The 25,092-nt window shown below is 36.1% G+C and overlaps 1 protein-coding gene across 1 annotated transcript in view; it reads right to left on the reverse strand.

Moving 5' to 3' along the window:
- LOC145296647 (uncharacterized) overlaps positions 1-25,092 on the reverse strand; it is an 83,656-nt gene that overhangs the window by 25,007 nt on the left and 33,557 nt on the right. Inside the window, exons 2-3 of the mRNA XM_080142577.1 lie at positions 12,883-12,994; positions 9,058-9,198 (exon numbers count right to left, since the gene is read on the reverse strand). Of these exons, the coding sequence (XP_079998703.1) occupies positions 9,058-9,198; positions 12,883-12,985 (244 nt within the window). The 5' untranslated portion in view covers positions 12,986-12,994. The remainder of the gene's footprint in view (positions 1-9,057; positions 9,199-12,882; positions 12,995-25,092) is intronic.

Genomic DNA, 25,092 nt, shown 5'->3' on the forward strand with positions numbered 1-25,092 from the left:
GTCCAAGTGCTTCCACTGCATTGACTGGGCTTTGATCTCTGGATCATAATGATGGACCCAGGTTTCATCCTGTGTAATCAGTCTTTTGAAAAACTTTCACTCATCTTCTTGACACATCTCCAAATTCATCCTCGACCACTCGACGCGTTCTCCCTTCTGGAATGGTGTGAACAACCTGGGAATCAATTTGGCAAACATCTTATGCATATGCATTTGGTCATGAATGTTAGTTTACATAAACCCTGTACTAATCTTGACATCTTGTGCTATTTGCCGAATATTAATGCGCCGATATCCAAAATGGCAGCCTCAACTTGACGCACAGATGCCTCATCAATGGCAGCAGAGGGGCGACCAGTTTTGGGAGCTGTTTCCACAGACTTCTGGCCATGTTTGAATTCACGATGCCAGCGTTTTACAGGGTCACATGATGGGGCATTATCACCATAAGTTTCTTTCATTTCATCAAAAGTCTCTTGTGGTGTGCGTCCTTTCAAATACAAAAATCGGATCACTGCTCGACATTAAACAGGCTCCATTTCACACCTGACTCAGTTCAAACACCTGTAAAACAGAAACCACAATTAGTTCAGAGCTGTAATTTGCCACGTAACCAGTAGAGATATAAATCATTGCACATGCAGAATTTCAGCTAGATCAGACAATTTGAAGTGGGTCAGGGGCATTACTTATTGCACGCCCCTCGTAATAACAATAATTTACTAATTTCTTACTTGTTTGATTAAAGAACCCATTCTTTAAAACTCGGTGGATCAAGGAAATCTTAATATTTCTTTTTTTTAAGTATCCTGTCGAACAATAAATTCTTTTAAATTATAATTCACAGTCTTTAATTGTGTTTTTATATGATAAGCTCTATTTCCTTTTCCTATTTTAGTTGTATTGAGCTTTTTAAAATTTAGTTGGGATTGCTATATACGTAAATATTAATATTTATATTCACTTTAAGTTTACTGAAACTTTTGGATTATTGTTATGGCTTGCAATAAGCCACAAAGAAAACAGAACAACGGAACAGAGTTTAAACAATGTATTACTGGAACAACAACGTAAAAAGGTTACAACTGAAAAGAGTAGTAAACGTCACCGAGCAGGCGAGGGTCGCTCTGGTGTTCTATCCACACCTGGGATCAGAAGGTCTATGGTTTATATAATGGATAGAACAGTCCATTTGGAGGGTGATTTCCCCGGATGTGAAAATCAGTATTTCTTCCTTTTTGGGCAGACCACCAAGGGGTCTGTGCGCTTCCTTTTTCTGCCGGTGCGTCTCAGTTTAGACATCCTTTTGGAGGGTCTATGTCAAAACAGTTATACACAGTTTCAATCGCCTCACTGCCGTCCTGCGGTGGTTCTTCTTGATCCTCGTAGAAGCGTTTCCTGATTTGGTTCAGGTGCCTCTTATGTTGGAACTTTGGGCCCTGAATGATGTATGTAACACGGCCGATTCTTCATAAGATCGTGCCCTGTTCCCAAAAAGAAACGTTATTTCTAAAATGTCTAAAATACACGTTATCTCTGCTGTTAAACCGTTTCGTTGGCATTGTAGAGGTTCTGTTGTGTACTATGTGTTTGGGTAGCAGTTTATCTAATACGGATTTTATTTTCCGTCCAAACATGATTTCTGCTGGGGATCCCGCATCTGGTGTGTTCGTATTTCTCGTGATTCTGTAAACCTGCAGAAATTGCTGAAGGTCTTTTCTGTCGGTGTACCGGACGCCTTTTTTAATGCCCTTTTAAGCGTATCATCGAAGCGTTCGTCCTGGCCGTTGTTTCTGGCGTGGTACTGGGGTGTCGTAATATGCTTGACTTGATACGTCTCGCAGAATTCTCGAAACTCTGTCGAGGTGAACTGTGTAGCGTTATCGCTAACCAGACAGTCTACAACCTCAAACTGAGCAAACAATTCCAATAAAAAATTTGTCGTTGTTGCCGTGGTCGGTTTTTTGCATCTTAGTACCTCTGGCCATTTAGAGTAAGAGTAAACTACTATCAGATAGTAAAAATCCTCCACAGGTCCCGCATAATCGATGTGGATCCTCGACCATGCTTGTTCAGCCTTAGGCTAAGGTTTATATATTATCGGTGGTGCTTTAGCAGCCAAAGCACAGCCTTTGCATCTGTTCACCATGTCGGTAATATCTTGGTTCATAGCTGGCCAATAAACAAAACTTCTCATTAGGCTTTTCATTCTGTTTATTCCTGGATTCCCCATGTGAAAATCGTTGAGAATTATTTTTTGAAGGGTTTGGGGGATGACAACCCTTTCACCGTATAACAGTATTTTGTCGCAACCAGAAAAAATGTCTGAAATAGTGTCACCCAGTGCTAATTTCTGCTTCGTGGTTTGAATGAAATTGTCATTTAGGGGTTCTGACTTAATTTCCTGATGTGTGACCGGCAGTTCGCGGATAATATTGTTTATCATGGTTTTTACATCACTATTAATACGTATTGCCGCCGTTACTGAATCTTCAAGAGGTTCCATTTTGGCAGGAACCAGTCTCGATAGACCGTCTGAATGGGCTAGTTGTTTTGAGGGGAAAAATTGAATTGAAAAATTATAGTTCAGCAGAATAGTTCCGCATCTTAATAGTCGGTTCGCAGTGAATGTTGGAAGTCCTTTTTTATCCAAAAATGGATATCAACAGCTTATGGTCGGTTTGTAGAAAAAATGTCTTCGGTACAAGAACCTGTGGAATTTTGAAACTGCAAATATAATTCCTAGGACCTCTTTCTCGATCTGGGAATAATTCTTTTCCGCTGCAAGAGAGTCCGTGATGCGAAAGCAATAGGCTGTTTCGAGCCATCCGGCATTCGATGTAGCATGTACGCCCCGACGCCATATTGACTAGCGTCGGTAGCTACTATTATGTCCAACTGCGGGTTGAAATGCGCTAGGAATAGTTTTGAAGTCAGGATTCTTTTTATTTCTTGGAACGATGTCTGGCAATCTTCTGTCCACTCTCAAGCCTTATCCTTTTTCAGCAATTCATTAAGTTGTGCGCGCAATTTATGCATATTTGGGATGAACTCCTGGTAATAAGTTGCCAAATCTAAAAAAACTCTCCAATTGAGTTATGTTTACTGGTGCCGGCATTTCTTAAATAGCGGTCGCCCTATCTGGGTCTGGGAGTCTGCTATCTTTATCGATTATTTGACCCAGGTATTTAATTGTTTGCAAAAAGAACTCGCATTTATCTGCTTTGATCTTAAATCCATACTCTTGTATTCGACTGAATACTTGTCTGATATGTTTTTCATGTTCCTCCCTGCTTTTGCTCGATATAATAATGTCATCAAAATATGCGATTGCGGTGTCCAAACTGGACAGCATAGTATCCATTACTTGCTGGAATATTGCGGGTGCCACCTTGATACCAAACGTGAGTCTTTCGTATCTGTACAAACCCCGATGAGTGTTAATACAGAGGAGATTAGCGCTTATGTCGTTTACCAGAATCTGTAGGTAAGTTCGCTTAGGTCGATCTTAGAAAAAACACTTGCCGCCATTTAATTTCGTGAACACTTTTTCTGGACTAGGTAATGGATAGTGAAAATCTTCTAAGGACCCGTTGAGTCCGGTCGCGAAGTCGGCGCAAACGCAAATTTCCCCGGACCTTTTCTTTACGTAAACTGCCGGAGCAGCTCACTCACTATATTCGACTTTAGCCAGTACACCGATGCTTTATAATCTGTCTAGTTCCTGATTTATTTTGTTCAGGGAAGCGAACGGGACATTACGTTTCTTTTTAAACACCGGTTGTGCGCCAGGTTTCAACTTAAAATCTGCGGCCACTTTTGTACATCTCCTCAGGCCAGGAGTAACTACGTTTGTGAATTCTTTTTAAAACAAGTTATAAGTTTCTCCGTTTCTGCTGGGCGGGTATCTATTTTCTTGCAGAATGTGGATATAGGAAGATCCCAGAGACGAAACTCCTCCATGATGTCAGAATCGAACAGGTTCTCACTATCTTTTAACATATACAATCTTAGTTTTTATGTTTATCCCCGTAAAATGATGTTTGTAATTAATTCACCTCCAAAATGAATTTTTGTACCATTAACGGCCGTCGCCGTTCTGTTAGTTTTTAACATAGTCGGCTTTCGTAATATTTTCCACGTTTTGAGATTTATTATTGAAAGATCCGATCCATTGTCTAATTGGAATTTAATAGCCTTGCCGAAAATGTAAACCGTTACATATTTGCGTAGATTTTCATCTACGACGTCCTTTGTTCTGCTTTGACGTATACGGCTCTTATTCTTAGTTTTCCTACAGTGCGAACTTTTATGACGGATCTTATTGCATAAATGGCATTTTTTTTGTTAAAAATGGGCAATCCCTTACCCAATGTATTCCACCACATCTGAAACAAGCGCTCGGTGCTTTTAGTTTTTCTGAGTTTCGGTGGTTTGTGTTTGTGTGTCGACGGTTTCTTCTTAGTTACTTTTTTGATATTCGCGATGCCTGCTTCGATATTTCTTGCATCTTTTTTATAATTTCTACTTTTTGACAATCCTCAGTCAATTGTTGAAGTTTTAAGTTCGGTTCATTTTCTAATTTTGTAAGGACTTGTTTGTTCACTACAGCTGCGTAGGTGGCAAAATCGTCATTATCATCTTTTACCATATTCAAACATCTCCAACTCTTATGGAAAAGAGACGTTTTTGGCGAGAAAAGTTCTATTAACAAATTTACCGTCTCATTGAATGATAAATCTGCTGTTTTCCGAGGCAAGATGTAATCCACGAATTTATCATGCTCAGCCGTTTCCAATTTTCGTAGTAGAAGTCTGGTTTTCTTTTGATCAGACCAATTGCTGCAGTCAATATTAAAAAAAAATCTTCATAACGCCGAAAATACGCTGCGAATGATTTTTCCTCTTCCTCGTATTTAAAATTGTCTATCGCGGTCCATATTGTATTCTGAGAAAATGCTGAATTGCTTTCCGCGTTCGCATTATTTTTTAACAATTTCTGTAAGCAATTCCTGTGTTCGTTATTGGCGTTCGGATAACTGTTTTTTAACTTCCTTTTGCAGTTCCTCGGTTCGTATTTGACATTCCGCTAACTATTTTTGCAATTTCTTTTGCTGTTCCTCGAATCGTGCCTGACGCTTTGCGGCATCGATATGCAACTTGGTCAAATGTTCCAACGCTACTTTCAATTCGTCCATTTTGCTTTGTCAGCATGAGCAATTTCAAAACGTTCGATGAATTTTACAAAACCGTTTTATTCTTTCTTATTTCTTCCTCCAGAGCATAAAATGAAAAGAAAAAACATAAATATATAAAAGTTACTTGTCTAAAGAAAAAAAATCAAGTGTATATTTTTCTCCAGAGAAAAAAAAACAACGCCCGATTTTAGCAGCGAAAACAAGTGACGAATTCTTTTTCCAAAAGTATAAACATTTACCTTTCTAAGTCGCGACGAACCCTTTTCTTTTTGCAAAAGTTCAACGCTATCTTTGAAAGTCGTGACGAAATCTTTTCTTTTCAACTCTTTTTTTTGTAATGATCTGCGTTTTTTTAGTTACCGTGAACCTTTCAGTTGCAAGTGGCATGTTAGACACTTCCTTAGGCTTGATAACATTTGAGTCCGACGTCGTTAGTATTTTTAGAATACTATTTCAACGCGAGTATTTTTTTCAATGTCGTTACTGGTTTCGATTTTAGTATGGTCCTTGAATCCTATGTCGTCAGTGTTTAGTGTTTTAGAACACTGTTTTTAAACGTGAGTATCTTCTCCGAATCCAATGTCGATAGTTTTATGGCTTGCAATAAGCCACAAAGGAAACAGAAAACGGAATAGAGTTTAAACGATGTATTACTGGAACAACAACGTAAAAAGTTTACAACTGAAAAGAGTAGTAAACGTCACCGAGCAGGCGAGGTCGCTCTGGTGTTTAATCCACACCTGGGATCAAAAGGTCTATGGTTTATATAATGGATAGAACAGTCCATTTGGAGGGTGATTCCACCACAAAAATTATAAACCTAATTTTTAGAGAGAGGGGGAGATAAATAGATAGATTGATGGATGGATAGATAAATAGATAGGTAGATTGCGTTTATTTTGGCAGCATTTTATATTTAAATAAACACTATTGAATAGAACAAAAAACAAGCACCCCAATATTATAAGAAAAGCTGACAAAACAACCATATTTGTAGTTTTTAATAAATTCGACTACTAAAACTGCAAACTATCCTCAACGACCAAGCAAATAAAAAAATATCAACAAAAGTCCTACCAGCAAAATAAAGATCCAAGTCAACAAACTTATCACCGTCAACAATGCCTTAATCAGTAATTACCAACTTTCTAAAATTATCGGTGACAATAAACCGGGGTATCTTTTTGGTATCGTCAAAGTATACAAACCCTATCCTCCCTCCTACCTATCATATCCCAAGTTACTACTCCAAACCATTCCTTAACTTATCAGCCCATTTTGTTCTAGCAGATACAGCGTTAAATCAACACAAGAAATTTTACAAATCCTCGAATCAGCACAACCTGATAATAAAAGTATCGCCTCCCTTGACGTAGAAAGTCTTTTCAATAACCATTAAAAAAACTGTAGACATAATACGTGATAATATATACCACCATCCTTCTCATCGTCCACTAAAAATTAACAAAAAATATTAAAAATTTATTGTTCGTCTACACCATCGAAGTAGCTTTCTATTACTACAAAGGCAGCAAATATATCCAAATCAACAGCGTCAGCATGAGATCGGTTCTCGCACCGATCTTAAGCGAATTCGATATGAGCGTCGTTGGAAACACACTAGTAAACCTTCCGTTTACGTAAGATATGTAGATGATATACCCATTGTAGCTGATGGCAATAAACAAATTCAAATGCACAAAAACTTCTTTCAAAATAACTCGATTCTCAAGTTTCCTTTCTCAACCTCCTTATCGATACCTCTGATAATACTTTACAAAACATACAGTACAAAAACATGATACAAAAACAACTACTAATTCTATATTATTGCCTTCTAAATTTCAAAAGTGAGTGTTTTCATCGCATAAAATAGCCAAAGCAAAATAAAACTTTCTAAACTGAGCTAAACTAAACTGCTCGCCTAAAAATCCAATGCTCCTCAAACTAAAACACATCAGACAAGTATTTATTAATAACAACAATAACAGCGAGGTTACTATCTTAAATAGCACATCTGAGAAAATTGACCACATCCTGTCTGTTCATCCTTCGGCTAACATTCACATTTGCGGTGGCTTCAATGTCCATAATGTGGAATGGCTGACCAAACCAAATAAGTCAAATGATGAGGGGAGGTTCTGTCATGATTTTGCCATTACCCATGACCTCACTCACGAACCCACGCGTGTGCCCGGTATTACCGGTCAGTATGCAAGCCTTCTAGACCTTTTTCCCACAACTGTCCCTGAGCTATATTCATGTTCCGTTCTATCTCCTCTGGGATCTTCCGACCACTCAGTTGTATCAGTTAAGACAAAAATGAAATATAATAAGTCTTCAGACGTACCTCTCCACCATACTTTATATCGATACTCTATGGCTAACTGGGATAGCTTTCTTACATTTATATCTGATCTAACTCTGCATTCCATGTATAAAAAAAGATGTATCAGACCTGATTGAATCGTTATTACCTTGGAAAGTGCTCGTCTGGGCTCCAATCTCTCGTCCCCCCTCGCCCATCTTTCACGATAAACACCCGTCTAGCTGAAACCACTGTCAATAATTTTCCCCACTCTTTATCTGTGCCTAAATTAAAACGTAGATTCAATGAACAAAGCTTCTTTCTTAGAAGTGCACGCCAGTGGAACTCTCTTCCGTTTGCCTGTTTCCCACGTGACTACAACTTGGATGTCTTCAAGTCCAACATATACAAATTTCTGATGAACCATTCCCTTAAGTAAGACACTTCATCAAATCTCCAATACTAACGATTACTACGATACTATCCCATTGATTACTGTACACGCAATCCCCGAGTGGCTTCCGGGCCTTGATAAGTGGTGACCACAATGTAAAAAAAAAGAAAAAACTGCAGCACTTACACTAACAATAACCCATAATAATACACAAGGACCACAACCCTAACTACATTAACATGTTTTACCATTATCAAATACAACCAATTTGAATTAGAAGAAAAGACTATAAGAAATATCATACATAAGTCTGCAACTGACAATAATAATAAAATTATACTTATCATCTACTATAAAAAAATTCAAAACCGGGAACATAATATTACTAAACATTACTTCTCCAACCCTCAAACCGTTAGAAAAAAAACAACATGGGAGAGTGTAACTTCTACAATAATCCAAAGACTAATAATTACGTTGATCACACAACCACAGCAACTGATTAACTATGCATAATGTTGACTATAGCACAATTTTCCAACATCTGCAAAAGGAATACAACTGCCCCCTTTGCTATGTCAGACAAATCTGAACCCAAAGCACAGAGATAATGTGCCATGAAACAAACTTTAAAAAACTGAAAATACTGGAAGCCATATATAAAAATACTTAAATCATCACTCAACGCAGTTAACTGTAATAGAAGCAAACAAATCTTTAAATTGCTTATCATAACCGCTACCCATCCCCACGATTCCAGTTACTGACCCTTACAACTGGCTCGCCCATGCACACTACTGGATCTAGCAACCGCCGACACCTATTTGCTACTAGTAAAACTTTCCATTGTTTGTCTCTCATCAGTGTTCCACTTACCCTCTGAGGATGCCGGTCCGAACCAATGAAAACGTCACGAATAATATTTATGGGACTTACATCAACAACTTCGACTCCAACACCAAACAGATAAGAAAAATGGAAAACAGAAAAAAGGTATAATCAACCAAATTTCTATTCTCTTTAATAATGTTTATGATTGTATGTGTTTATTTGTGTGTTTATTTATGTGTTTATTTATGTGTTTATTTATGTGTTTATTTATGCACTTTCTTATCTCTTTTTATTACAGATTATCATTTACAATATTTCTTAACTTACTTCTCTGGCATGTTGGTCCGTCCCAGCCCTGACCACAGCCAGTGCCGCATTCTCCTGTGATGTTGTCACAAGTGGACACATCTTCACAATGGCATTCATGGAGACAATCGAAACCAAACCGCCCGATTTCGCATTGATCAGCTGAAAATAAAAATAAAAAAATAAAATATAAAATGATTACATAAAAAAGCAAAAACGTAAAACGTACTTTCTCTCTTTCTCTTCTGCTTTGTTAGTCTTTCTCTCTCTATTTCTTTCTCTGTTTTTCTCAGTTCCTTCTCTATTACTATTACTATGTCTACATTTCTCTTTATCTATGTATCCCTCTCTTTTTCTCTTTCGCTTAATTCGTATCATTTCCTGAAATTGCAATTGAAAAGAAAGTCATTAATAGCAAAATAAAACTTGCTCCGAACACAACACAAACGGTTTTACTTGTTTTTCTTTTACTTTATAAACTTTAAAATTGAAACTTATCGAAACTAATAAACATAAAAATCGGTCCGAAATTTAAACAGCACTATGTAAGGTGTCTGCTAGTTTTATTCATCTTTATCCCAAGGCCAGAAGATTAGACACAAAGGTCGAAAAATAGGATTTGAAACCCCAACACCTTAACGAAAACGCAGTCTGGCTCAAGAAATATTATCTGGGTGGCCCCGTCGCCCCCTTAAGAACGCCTCAGATTATTAACAATAAACTATAAATTCCTCTCTCTTTACCGAAAACCAAACGAAACTTTCATAAACAAAGCTTCTTTCCTTGGAAATATCGACTATGCAACAAAATACCACGAGTCTACAGCATGGTCGTCTCCAAGTCTAAATAACTGTTGGAATGTTTATCTCTATCTCACGGCGAGATGACATAAAAAAGGGCAATAGTTTTTATAGGTTTATACACGAGTTCGAATCTTACGTGTTCAAAATACTATTTTTTAAATTGAGTACGTGTTTAAAAATTTAAATAAATAGAGCATAATATTATAAAATAATCATTTTATAAATATTTTAAAACTACGGGACCTGTTTATCATAACAAGGTCGATAGCCATTAGTCGCGTGCTCTCGTGTAATGAATGAATGTGTGAATGTAGGATTGACATGAAATTCTAAAAGATAAACTAAAATGACCGAAAAATGGGCTGAAATGACTTTAATAAATAAAAAGACTTAGAATGACTTTAATGAACTTAACAATGAAGTGAATGACCTTAAGAATGACTTGAATGCTTAAAAAATAACTGGAATCCTTCAAAAACAACTTGAATGATCTGGAGAATGACTTGAATTGCTTTGAAACTGACTGGTTGTAAAGTGGGTGATCATTTTACATTAAATTAATACAGAAAAAGGAATCCCCCACTTTATATCACAAAGTTACAAACATAAGTACAGCATGTAGTAAGAACAGATACTGCACTTTGATCTTGCCCAAAAGGCCAAGAAGAAGGTAGGCAAATTAGGCAAACGGACGATTTTTAATGTGAGGAGTGAAGGGGAAATGGGGACCAACTCCCCGGGGAGTAGGGGAGCTGGATAGTGACAATTGGTATGAAGGGTTGCCCCTACATTGACCAAGGTCTTATATATGGGGGAAACCCCATATATAGTCTTTGCTTGCAGTATCTGCCGGACAGATGGTATTTATTTGCTCCCCCACCGAGCAAATTAGGCACAAGGCCAATTTTTAATGTGAGGAGTGAAGGGAGGGGGGAGGGAAAGGGGGGACCAGCTCCCGAGAGGTGGGAAATGGGAGCTGGTTAAAGGTCAGGCATGTGGGGTTGCCCCCACATCTGGTCTTTGCTAGTCATAGCTAGTCATAGCTAGTCATAGCTTGCAGCATCTGCCGGACAGATACTACATTTTGATCTTGGCCAAAAGGCCAAGAAAAACTTAAAAGCTAAAAACAGCATCTATTAACAACAGACCTTTGATCTTAACCAAAAAGACCAAGCACAAAAGTGTTAGACCGACCGACAGACCGATGGACCAATGGAGTGACTTATAGAGTCGTTTGCACGCGACTAAAAATCATCATATAAATATTTTAAAACTAAAGGACCTGTTTATCATAAAAACGTAGACATGGGGAATATTCGTCATTAATTCATAGCGAATTATTTATCTTCAAAAATAAACTTTAATTTTAGCAATAAAAACAATCCGTAAATATATTCATCATAGTTATTCTCTCATGCAAACTTTAAGTCGCAATTTTTTTTTCACGAAATTTGTTTCCGGTGTTTTAGTTGAACGGAAGGTCTCTTAAACCCTTATCTCCGAGCGACCCAAGACGCCGATAAGTGATGACTCATAAATAAGAAAAAGAAATATGCTTACATATTCTGATTTAGTATGACCTCGATCAGGTTATGATAGAAAGGAAACAATGTAGAATTCAGTCTCTTAGGTTTTACTAAAGACCAATTTAGTGCATGGGGGAGGGTAAAATTATTTCTTTATTGGATTCTCTAAAACTGCACCAAATCATACCTCAGACCGACAGAAAACAAGGCCACCTCAACGTGGCCACGACGCTGATTTTGGCATGAAATAACCACCGGAGGGTTAGGGTTAGGATTTATGTTAGACCGCCAGCTAGTATTTGCGAATCAATTCGTACTTTTTGCAAATTCAATTGATATCTATATATTGAAAAGAAATCAAAGAAAAAAACCAATAGATCAACACAAATACTGGGAATATTTATAGATTTAGTGATTGTTTATATTATTTGTAAGCAGTACACACACGCATACGTGTTCGTGTGTTTGCTGCTAAACACACACACACACACACATATATATATGCATATGTGTGTGTGTGTGTGGTTGTGTGTGTGTGTGTGTGTGTGTGTGCCCACCGGCTGAAAATATATCTATTAATAATTGAGATTTGCTATGATGTTTAATGTTTGGCTATAAAAAATGATGAATGTGCAATGCATTTATGTTTTGTTCAATTTCCATTTATAAAAGAGACAATAAACTATTTAAAAGAAATTTGAAAAAACAAATAAAAATCTTATTATAAAAACTATTTAATTTGTCAAGGGTGTGAGTTTGATTTGTGTTAATTGTTAATCTATTCATATATAAATATATATACCAAATTTCAAGACTGTAGATCAAAATGTCATTGAGTATATAGGTTGATAAGTGTCCTCTCACCTACCTACATACTTTTATAGAAAATTGAGACTGTGTGTATGTGAGTGAGAGGACACTTATCAACCTATATACTCAATGACCTTTTGATCTACACTCTTGAAATTTGGTATATTGAATAATCAGACATGCGGAAAACTTTTTAATCGATTTTCATCCGGAAAAAGGGCTGCTAAGGGGTAAAAACTGAAAAATTAGTACGTGGCGGTTATGGTATTTTTATCTTTTTGTCAACTGTTTCATGAATGCGCATGTGCGAATCGTCCATATGACAGATTACTTATGTTAAGAATAAGTAGGTTTGAAAACACCCAAGCTGGCCTAATGTTATCTTACTTGACTTACTGTCTTTAGGCATTACCATCTTCTTCGAGAGGCTAATGTAACATGTCCTGATACAATCCTCCCAGGCATTACTACCTTAGTTATATGGCACTCTAGTATAAGTTTTCTCGTCATGATACCATTCTTCCAGCGTTAGCTCCTCCTTTTTTTTGAAAGCTAGATCCTCCCAATCATTCCGCCCTCGCTTGAAAGTGTCGTGGAAAGTGATCTGAGCTGCTTAAAACTATTGAACAAAGTTTTGTCTGATTAGTTGTTATCGATACTCATTTTCCCGCTATTTACAATTAAAAAAATGGTGTTTACATACTTACCTGAGATGAAAACCAGTAAAAAACACAAGAGAAGGAATTCCTTTCTTTGAATAAGCCGAGAAAATGTATTCAACGTTTCTCTATTCAATATGAAGAGCATCATTTCAAGAAACTAAAACAAAAAAGCAGCAAAAAATAAATAAAACATAAAACAAATAATTCAATCTATAAAATTTAATAGCACAAAAAAGTGATTCACTGGGTCACCCATTGAACTCGGCTTAACTACATTGAAGCAAATGAGGTTATAAAGCTAGTTAAATATTAGAGACTAGAGAGAAAATGTGAAAAGGAGCCTCGAAATCACTTTAGGGAGTACGGAATGTTAGGAGTCGGCATTCATTTCAGACTGTTAAAGTGATCCATACAGAAGATTTTTCAGGTGGATTCCCGTTGAATTTGGCTTTTATTTAATTTTTAGAGCAAAAGCAAAATGGGCGCCATGGTCGAAAATACAGAATTATAATAACATGACACAACTTCGTATGAACTTAAGATAATGTTATGAAATTTGCTCTAGTTGAAAATATTATCACGTGTGATGCTGTGATAATAGATTCCCATATTTTATACATTTAATATGATTTTATTATTACTTTGTAGACAAATCAAATTTGAACATCATTGTGAAAATGCTTAATTATAACATAATCACCTTGTTATTTATGATGATATGAAATTTTGAAGATGCTCTCATGCTACAATAACAAAAAAGCTTGAAAATATCATCGAATCTGACTCATCATAGGCACAGTTCAAAGGATTTCGACGTTCCCTCAGAACAACCACAACCAGTGCTGCATCTCAGTTCCTTCGGACGACAGCTACATCTTTGAGATTCACAATTCTTGTGCCGATATTGAATGAATTTCAGGTAAGCATCTGGCGATGGTTCATCGCTCATCAGATGAGGAAGTATATTACCAGTTGTGCCGTCCTAGTTCCATCTATTTCCAACCAAGGGAAATATGTCTAACCGTGCGACCAGTGAAGTCAAATCGTGCACTGATGATGTGCTCGCTGAATGTGCACCTTCAAGGAAGACCGAGTTGATGGTAACCTTCTGGATCTTGGAACCCTTGAGGCGCATTTTAAAACGCACTTCATTAATGTTTGTGTCATTTTTATTATTGAAATACAGCCTGCAGATGAAGTTCTCCACATCAGCCACATTTTGTTCCGTGAGTGTGCCGTGCCCATTCCCGTCCAGTAAGAGACATTTACTGATAAATGTTCTGCAGGCTGTTGTTTTGCCAATGCTACAAAATTGGCTAACAGTGTCACAGCCTAATATTGCGTGGAATCCGAGAAGATTATGGTGGGGAACTGGATCAAGGTCTACGTTGTGTACAACAACAAAGCTCCGTTGCTTCGCTGTTCCTGTCTGGAACCAAATCTCGCTGGTTAGGTCACTGGCAAAGTGAACAATGCGAACAAGAATGTCTGTGTCTCTGGAAGTAATGATCAGCCGCTCAAATCCAGGATCTGTCAGATATTCACAATGTAACAACATTCTCGTTCCAGCTTCATCGTGGTTACACTTTAGGAAATTGATGTCTGTTCCACGGGATGATTCTGTAGCCATCCTGTCATGGAATCCTCCATAAGTCATGACTTCGTCGCCACCATGAGATTTCGTAAACCACCGTTGTGCTGTGCGTTCAGTAGGGATCCCTCAGCAAAACGCTTCGTTGATATCGTGAGCTGTTTCGGCAGATTTTTGGCCTATCTTGAATTGAAATAATAAAATTGTGCGAATTTACTTTTTTCCGTCTTGCATCCAACGATCAGAAAAGAAGACATAACTGTTTTAAAACGATTGTAATTTTAACGACCGGATAGAATGAAAAATGTTCTTGAAAATGAAATATAGAGTCAAATTATTAAAGCGAAAACTTATTTGAAAAGACATCATTTGAAATTAAAATGTAAAATTCCGCAAGAATTTTCTTCTCAACATAATATATATATATATATATATATATATATATATATATATATATATATATATATATATATATATACATACAGTAGCGACAAAAGTTAAGGAACGGTCGATCATTTTCTTTTTTTTTTTGAATGACTTCTAACTTTATCTATGAAAATGGAAAAACAATTTTTTGGTGAATTTTCCAATGTTTAATAATGGTAGTTAAATAAAAAATAATTTTTTGATTTTTGATTTTCAATACATATTAGTTTTTTTTACATATAAATAAACTTATTTAAATTACAGGCGTCCAAAAGTTAAGGAACGCGGAAAATTAATACACATTTTAGCAATTTTAATAGCAACTTCACAAAATGTCGACTCCGAATATTTGAAAAAGCTATCTATACAAGAAAAACAGCTTATTTGTGACCATCATGATGAAAAAAAAGCTCACAGGGGAGATTGCTAAAATAAAAGTTCTAAAAGCGCTGTTTTTCGGGTTATTGAAAATAGAAAAAAAAAGGTTTACCATTGACTGAAAAGATAAAATTGGGCCGACCCCGAATAACAACTAAGAGGAAGGATAGAAAAATCACTCGATCATCTCGTTCTGATCGCTTTAAAACTGCGGCTTCGATATCCCGGGATTTTACATCCGGAACTCGACAAAAAAATTTCCGACAAACGATCTCACGAAGATTAAACGAAGTTTGATTATTTACAAGAAGTCCATGCTCAAAGCCTTTAATTTCTCTTAAAATAGAAAGGCCAGATGATTATTCGCCGAAAAACATTTACTTTGAGAAAAAATAGGAAAAGTTCATTTTAGTGATGAATCTAAATTCAATCTTTTCGGATCAGACAAACGTCCACATGTCAGAAGAAAAATGGAGAAAGACTGTCCCCTAAGTGCGTTAAAAGTTCAGTAAAAATTGGAGGGGTAGTATAATGGTATGGGGCATGATATCTTCAAAAGCAACTGACTCCTTGTCAGGATTCTTGGAAATGTTTATGCCCAAATGTACAGAGAATTGATTAGAAAACATGTGGGGTTCCTAATCTTTCTGATTCTGATATCCTTATGCAAGACAACGCACCGTGCCATAAAGAAAAAATAGTTTTTAGAAGATCTAAATGGATCCAATATTTCCGTTAAGATTGGTCACCTCAAAGTCCTGACCTGAATCGAATCGAAAATGTTTGGAAATTATTAGTGATAAAATCACAGAAAAAAATGCAAAAAAATCTTGATGTTTTATGGGAATGTATAAAAAAATTTGGAATAATATTTCACCTATAACATGTGAACGATTGTTTCTGCCTTGCAGCAAAAGATGCCATAGTGTGATTGAAAACTAGGGGCTTTCCACTAAATACTAAAAGGAGTCTTTATTTTTGCATTAATAATTTCCTCCGTTCTTAACTTTTGGACGCCTATAATTTAATTAAATTTATTTATATGTAAAACACTAATATGTATTTAATATCAAAAATAAAAAAAAGTTATTATTTATTTAACAACCATTATTTAATATTGGAAAATTCTCAAAAAATTTTTTTTTCTTCTTCATGGATAAAGTTAGAACACATTAAAAAATAATGATCGACTGTTCCTTAATTTTTGGATGCTATTATATATATATATATATATATATATATATATATATATATATATATATATATATATATATATATATACACATGATGATATTTTAAAATAAATATTAACACTGATTTTTATAACTACAGACATATGTGTTGTGAACACCAGGAAGTCGGAGTATTGCGTTTGCGTTTATGATGTCTGCTCATACTTCTTTTTACGTAGGAATCACCACTTATCAAGGCCCGGAGGCCACTCGAGGATAAGGGTTATTCAGTGTACAATAGTCAATGGGATAATATCGTAGTAATCGTTAGTAGTGGAAATTTGTTTAATTGGATTACATAAGATCAAGAATTTGTTTACGTTGGACTTGAGGACAACCAAATTGTACTCAGCTGGAAAACAGACAAACGGAAGAGAGTTCCACAGGCGTTTAGTTCTAAGAAAGAAGCTTTGTTCATGGAATCTAAATTTTGGTTTAGGCACAAATAAAGAGTATGGACATTATTGACGGTGGTTTCAGCTAGACGAGTGTTTTTTATGACAGTTTGGCAATGGAAGGCCATAGATTGGAGCTCAGACGAACACTTGAACAGGAAATAAAGCAGAGACAAATCGCAACGTTTATTCTGTGAGAAAGCGGTGGAAGAAAAAAGAAAAGTGCACCCTCACTAAGCTACGAAGTGTATTTTGAACTCTGTCAAGGTAGGACAAGCTACTTCTAGTAGATCCTGACCAGATGTGGCAAGCGTCTTCCATCCTTGGACGTACTTGGCTTTTATATAGATAGAGAATTGCATCAGTAGTGAGATATTTACAGGAACATAGAAGGATACTAACATTTTTTCAGCGACCTTGGCAGCAGCTTTGATGTACGCATTCCATTTCAGATTAGGAGTAAAGGTCAAGCCCAGAAGCTTGTCAAAACATCGAGCCTCCTCAAGACGAGAGCCATTCAGTTCAATTTATGCCAGATGGGGGATCAGAGCGTTGATGATGTAAAGACAGAAGTTTAGTTTTAGATGCATTAAAAGTAACCAGCCACATCTTTCCCATTGTACCACGTGCTCAAGATTAGCGAAGAGAAAATCAGAGAGAACTTGGACATTTACGCCCTTTGATGTGTTGTCATAGACGCTAGTGTCGTCAGCATAAATGTCTACGAATGATCTTAAGATGTGTTTTGTGAGATCATTGATGTAATACTGTGGACTTCTGATTCCTGCCCATCAACCACTACACGTATGAGACTATCAGAGAGAAATGATTTGATAATTGAGAAAACATTTCCAGTTTTACCGTAGTTGGAAATCTTTGGAAGTAGACCTTTATGCCATACCTTATCAAAGGCCTTACTCTTGAAATATCAAAGAGCAATTGCCTTAGAAAGGAAGCCTTTGTCGAGAGATTCGCTAATCCTATTGGATATAACCATTAACACATCTACTGTAGATCTACCTGAATGTAAACCATATTGCATGCGACTAAGAAGGTTATTTCTGCTGAGATGGTTGACTACTTCTTTATTTAACACAAATTCCAGCAACTTACTCATGACGCACAGGAGACTTATTGGTCTGTACTGAGAGGGAGATGACTGATCACCTAAATTCTTAAATGCAGGGCATACTGATGAGGTTTTCCAGTGTGTTGGGAAGCACTTCTCCTTAAGACAATGCTTAAACAGTTTTGTTAGTATGGGAGCTAGTTCTGATTGAATCTTTTTCAACACTAAAATTGGAATGCCGCCAGGGCCAGTTGCTTTTCTAGAATCGATGTTCTTGATTAGCTCGGCAACATTATGTACAGATATTTGTATGTCGCATACCGTTTTTTCTGTTACAGGAGGAAATATGGGAGAGGTGATGGCCTTGGTCGCATAGGGTAAAATTAACTGCGAAGTTCTTGACAAAGAGTTTGATTTTGTCTGATGCTGACGAGATTACCTCAGGTCCATTGATGATGGTTGGAATAGAAAACGTGCTTCTCTTCAGGATCCTGTTTGCTATTTGCCAAAGCTGGTTGGAACCAAACCGCTGCTCAGCTACTTTGGACTTGACAGACTAAGCATACAACTCTCTTGCATTTTTATTACTCTTTTTCGGTGGTTGCTGGCAGTTCTGACAGCAGCCATATTCTCAGTACATCTATTACGTTGGAAGCAATGAAAAAAGCTCAATGGCAGTAGCACATTCTGGAGAGAACTACAGCTGCCCGTTAGGTTTTTGCTATAATTTTTTGGAGGGTACGAAGCGGTCTATACCTGCAATTATCCATTCCGTCAGGTCTGATACTATAGAGGACACATTCTTTTTAAACATGGAACGCAGAGGTAGATCAGATATAAATGTACGAAGCTATCCCAGTCAGCCATAGGGTATCGATATACGGTACGATGGAGAGGAATGTCTGTGGACTTATTACATTTTGTTTTTATCTTAACTGATACAACAGTGTGGTCGGAAGATCCCAGTGGAGACAGAATGAAAGATGAACATAGCTCAGAGCAAGTTGTGAGAAAATGGTTTAGAAGGCATACTGACCGTCAGTGTCGGGCACGGGTGGGTTCGTGAACAATCTGAGTGAGGTCATAATCAAGGAAGAAATCATGACAGAACCATACCTCATCATCTGTCTTGTTTGAGTAGGTCAACCATTCCACATTGTGGGCATAGAAGTCTCCACAGATGTGAATGTTAGCCGAAGAACGAGCAGAGAGAATGTGGTCAATTTTCTCAGATATGCTCTTAAAGATATTAACTCCGCTGTTGTGGGGGCGATAGAGGGCAAATATAAACACAGTGGTGTAAGCAATTGAAACCCGGAAGCACATATAGGATAAATTGGAGATTTCTCTGGAGATGTCCCTACTGCATGAAAAGTCATCTTTAATGTAAACACATATTCTATGCCCATGGCGATCTTGGGGGTCATATTTGGATGGTAAGTTAGGTATCCTTTAATTACAAACTCATCTAGGGAAATGGTCACCCCAATGCCAGTTTTGCTTATGAATTACTTACTTACCTAAAGAACACTCGACGTTTTAAAGGGACTTTATAACTGTTGGAGTGGCACCCCTACAGATTCTGATGATGGACTATTCCTAACGTCACTTCCGGTAACCAGTTTCTGTTATCAAGCAGTCTGGACCTGAGACTCAGAGAGAGAGTAGGTCGCAACCTTACTATGTTCTTCCAGTTGAACGGAGTCTCATTCAACCAATATACGTTCCTGTATTTACTGTTAATGTATATTTTCATTTTACTATTTCCAAGCCTTCTTGTCTCTCTATCAACATTTAAACCACAACAATAGCAATAATGTTTTTAAATATTAACAATTATTTTGAAACCTACAGACACATATGTTGCGAACTTGTTTACTTCAGTGTAGGAGATAATCATTATTGGCAGTCGCAAAACAGAAGATAAAAACAACATCGGTGTCAAACCGAAACAAAGAGAGCCTATGTCCTCGACCAAGAAAAAAAACTGTTTTAATTTGATCACAACACAAATATCTTGAGTAGAAAGATTGGATTAGTAAAAATTCAATCATGTTCTTCAAATCAAAAAACAAAACAATTTTCCGCTACAATTAAGACCATATTAATATACATATCAGATCCTATTAAACATATATTAATAGTATTGAAAAGACTCCTTTCTGATCATTATTCTGATTTCATCCAATCTCATCTTAAAATGTACACTAAATGCAAAGTAGAAGATCTAAATATTGTCAGTCATACATCATGTACACACACACACACACGCACGCACGCACGCGCGCACTCACACAAGCAAACATACACACGAGCAAACATACACACACAAACAATCTTATAATATATATACTAATAAAAGCGTGTATTAATTATACATATAATCATACAATTAGACACTCAATATCGCATAGTGAGCATGCGTAATTCGTGTGTCTGTGTTTTCGTGTGTGTATGATAATAAAATGGTGAAACAAATACAATGGTATTAATTACAAAGGAAAATGAATGTTACATGTACCATTTTTAGCTATTTTATTCGTACTTGAAAAAGCCCACGAAACAGTATAGTTGAGTAATGTTGACTGATTTAGTCTTCATTTTCAATATTGTTTCAATCAGACTATTCAAATGTTCATTGAATAATCTTTAATAAGTTTTTTCAATGAACATTTGAATAGTCAAGTCGCTGCCTGATGATATCTGTTGTTTGATTGAAACAAGTGGCTGTTTGTAGCAGCGGGATGTGAGCATGTTTATATAACAATAAACAAGTATTATCAGCTCTTTTTATTGAGCACTATCTAACAACCTCATTGAATTCACTAGTCCATTACTTTTGAATAAAAAAAACAAAAAAAACGAGTATATATATATACATATATATATATGTGTGTGTGTGTGTGTGTGTGTGTGCGCGCGCACGCGCGCGCGCGTGTGTGTGTGTGTGAGTGTTCAGTAATATTTACAGAGAACGATTCTACCGATATTTTTAAAATTTGTTTTGAACGCATTCTTTTTTATTGAATTTGAAAATGTAACTTATTAGATGCTATCTTGGAAAGCTTAGCTTTAAAAAAATGTATAAATTAAACTGTAATGTGTTTTCCCTTTGCAATGTTTCTTTTAAGAAATACAAAAACGATATGCAAACACAGATACAAAATCATTTTCTTTCATTCTCTTTTAAATGATTTCAGGTTGTCGCTGGAGCAAATATCCTTTCCAACCGCCAAACACGACCGCTGAAATATAAGTGCTTACATCCGCTAATTACATAAAACAAAAGTCGCCTGTGAATACAATATCAAATGACGTCATTTCCGTCTTAAAACGAATCGCGCACGCTCACTATGCGCTGTTGAATGCAATTGTGTGATTATATGTATATTTATTAGACGCTTTTGTTATTATATCTATGACGAGATTGTCAGATGCTGGCAGATCAGGCTGCCTTAAGATATTCTTATCCTAGCCTAAAATTGATGTTCTTGCTTTTATTTACTTTTGCAAAACTCAATCATGTTCGGCGAAGCCCAAAACAAATTAAGGACATATTAATATATATATCAGAATCTATTAAATATATATTGATGATGATGATGATGATGATGATGATGATGATGATGATGATGATGATGATGATGATCATCATCATCATCATCATCATCATCATCATCATCATCATCATCATCATCGCCTCCATTCAGTCTCGAAAGACGATTGATACTCCCTATACAGGTAGCTGCGTGTGTAATTATAAGGCATGGGTAGCGCAATCTTCAACCACACCTCCTCTGAATTGGCACTGCTTAAGTCCAGTGGCAAGGAGACGTGCAAGACGACTAGAAATAATGCCTAGATATAATATATTATACATATTAATATAATATATTATACATATTTATATAATATATTATACATATTAATATAATATATTATACATATTAATATAATATATTATACCTATTAATATAATATATTATACATATTAATATAATATATTATACATATTAATAGTGTTAAAAATCCCTTTAGCACCATAATACTCTTGTTATCTAATTCTATTTGAAAATGTTGTGTGCAATCATTGTTACTAATCGGATTTGATAACCCCCCCCATTCTATGACTATAAAAAAACAAGAGAAACAATTGATTAATAAATATTCTTTTTTACATCTGCCTTAAACATACATTCCAAGATATCACAGTTTGGTGCTACCAGATCAGTTGATTTGAAGATACCAGTTTCCTGACCCAAAATGCATAAACATTGATGCTTTTTCCTTTCCTTTCGCAAAACTCAATAATGTTCTGCAAAGTCAAAAGCAAAAACAATTCCCCCTTCACAAACCAATTAAAGCAAACACTATAAATATTTTAAGATATAAAAGACTTGAAGCATAAAACCATTTTTCCAACATTACTGGAGCAGGCATTAAATGAGGCGCAAAAGTTTGATATGTCGTAAAACAAAACAACCAACGAATTATCACCAGCTTCTATTACTTTTGCTCTACTCATTACAACAAGTGCTTTGAGTGTGACACGAAACTGCATCTGATAGCGAGACCTCAATTTGAAAGCGTTTTGACAGGTTTTGATACTTGTTTATCGCTAATCTCACGTCGATTCAAATCCGGAATGATAGCGAACGTTGTTGGTTAAATTAAATCTATCGTTTATAAACTTTCAGTTAGAAAATAAACGCATCCAAAGAAATTAATCCGAAAACTGTATACATAACAGACATCTAGTTTCCGCATTATAAAAATTAGCAGCGATTGATATGCCGTAAAAGCCAAATAACATTCAGTGTTTGTCCTTGTTTTCTAACTCTCCCAGTACAGGTAACATGGATTCCCCGAAGATGTGAATAAAGATATAATGTTACTAATCCTTATGTTTAGAATACTTATTCCAATTTCAATCCAAATTCATTACATGATTGTGATATTAAACATGTCTAAAACTGCAGGCTTGTAGTCAGTGGAAAACAGTCTTCTTGTATTTTATACCATAAATCGATTTATCTAGGAAAGAATGTTTATGTAAGTTTTGTTTTGTGTTTGATAAAGAAAGAGAATGGAGGAGGAGGAGGAGGATGAGGAGGATGAACTTTCTTTACTTTGGTTGTAGTTAAACTAGATGAGTTCTTGCTGTGGATGCTTCACAAGGAGTACCAGAGGTTATGTAGTTTCTAATGAATGCCGTCCCCATCTCTTCTTTTTTCCCATCTCTTTTAATCTAATCAAGAAGTTTCACACTATCGGCCAAAATCCAACCTCTGTCCCATCGCCGTAATAGTGCATCCCTGCGCCTGTTTTAAAAGAAATGTACTCTGATTACTTCATAACAATTGTGCTCCTCGACGTACATATTTCTGACTAACCCAACAAGCAATAAAATCCCACCCCTTCACTGTTGACATTCTGGGAAAGCTTGTACATTAATAGTTTTCTTCTTTCAGATTGCTAGATTTTTCTCCTTGTTTCCGGCTTTCCTGATTGTACTGACATGCAGAAATTTTAATTTAATATGAACAAATACATTTGCTGCTCAACTCGCCATAGTCCGCTGTTAGATATGATTCAAGTGGCAATATGCTTTGTTTGTTGCGAAACATTTTTTTTTTTAATGCTTAACAAGGAATGATATACCTTAAAAAGCTAAATAACACCACGCGGACTGTTAAGTTTGTCCCTGTCGAAGTTCAGTTTATAATTTGATTTGCATCATATCGACCATCACGAGGGCAGAGTTAGATACAAGGTTGATTTTTTTATCCACGTGAGTAATCCAAATCACTAAAGAGAGGCACTTTGGACTAGGCCAAACATACAAATTACCACAGTCTAGAAGAATTTTCCCTTCATTGACGAAGAACAGAAGATATGAAGTATACTACCAGTGCAGATAATCTATTTCAGATGTCCTTAACCGAGCAGATATTCTTCCACCTCTTACTGCCCCCTTTTCTGTGTACCGTTTCCTGGCGATCAATATTGTTCGGAACATTGCCAACACACACATATATCATATTTCGTACACTACGTGATGTACAGCAAAGGGATACTCGTTGCAAATTATTACAAGTATCGATTTTCCTACCAAACAACATCATTTTGACTTAGTACCCGTATTCGACCCGTTCCTTCGATTTTTCTTTTCTTCTCAGCTGAGTAGAAGTAGCTACACGTTTTTTTTTGTTTTCTGCAGCAATAAAGCGATTATTCTGGATGTTGGCAGCCGAGAAGACGACGTTTTATTGTATCAATAGGAAAATGACGTTTTCCCTGAAGTCGGTGGCCACTGTTGTATTTGTATGACTCGGGACAAGACGGCGTCTTGATTCTCTTAGATTGGTATTTATCTATATACTCGAAAAATACCCGTCCCAGGACAGGTAACATGGATTCTCCGAAGATTTAAATAAAGATAATGTTACTAATCCTTATGTCTAGAATACTTATTCCAATTTTGATCCAAATTCATGACATTATTTCAATGCTAAACATATCTAAAATCTAAAGCTTAAGCTTAAAGAGTCTACAGAACAATTGAAATTCAGAAAATGTTGTTTAATGAGTGTCTAATTTCTATAGCGCAAATCTGCAAATCTGATGCATATAAATTTCGAAATGGGATTCTGTGCTCATATTATTCCCATTCTAAAAAGAAACTTTTATTTCGAACGCGCCGTTGTCTTATAATAAAATAATCTACAGTTGATTTTATAGGCTGGGCATTCTGCTTCTGCAGTGATAAAAATTCTCAAATGCACTTGTGATATTAAGTTACATAAAAGTGTTAACTTCTGTAAAACTTCGACTTCCTTTCTTATTCTAGTTTTTTTAATTATTAATTTTTAATATTCATCAGACGCATTTCAATACTAAATCTACGTAAGAACAACCCTAAGCACATCACGTACTTTCGTGTACAATTAAAAAAATTCAGCCCAGCCGTTTCTGAGTCCATATGGAACTCACTCTCTCACACACACAACGTTCCTTTTATATATATATATATATATATATATATATATATATATATATATATATATATAGGGTGGCCGAAAAGTCCCAGGACACTATGCATGTATTTTTAATAAAACAGCAGCAATTAAGCGCTCCTCAACAGTAAATACACTTGTCAGTCAT

Source organism: Euprymna scolopes, chromosome 17, assembly GCF_053919585.1.
Source record: "Euprymna scolopes isolate OS-2025 chromosome 17, ASM5391958v1, whole genome shotgun sequence".
In the NCBI taxonomy this organism is placed as follows: domain Eukaryota; kingdom Metazoa; phylum Mollusca; class Cephalopoda; order Sepiida; family Sepiolidae; genus Euprymna; species Euprymna scolopes.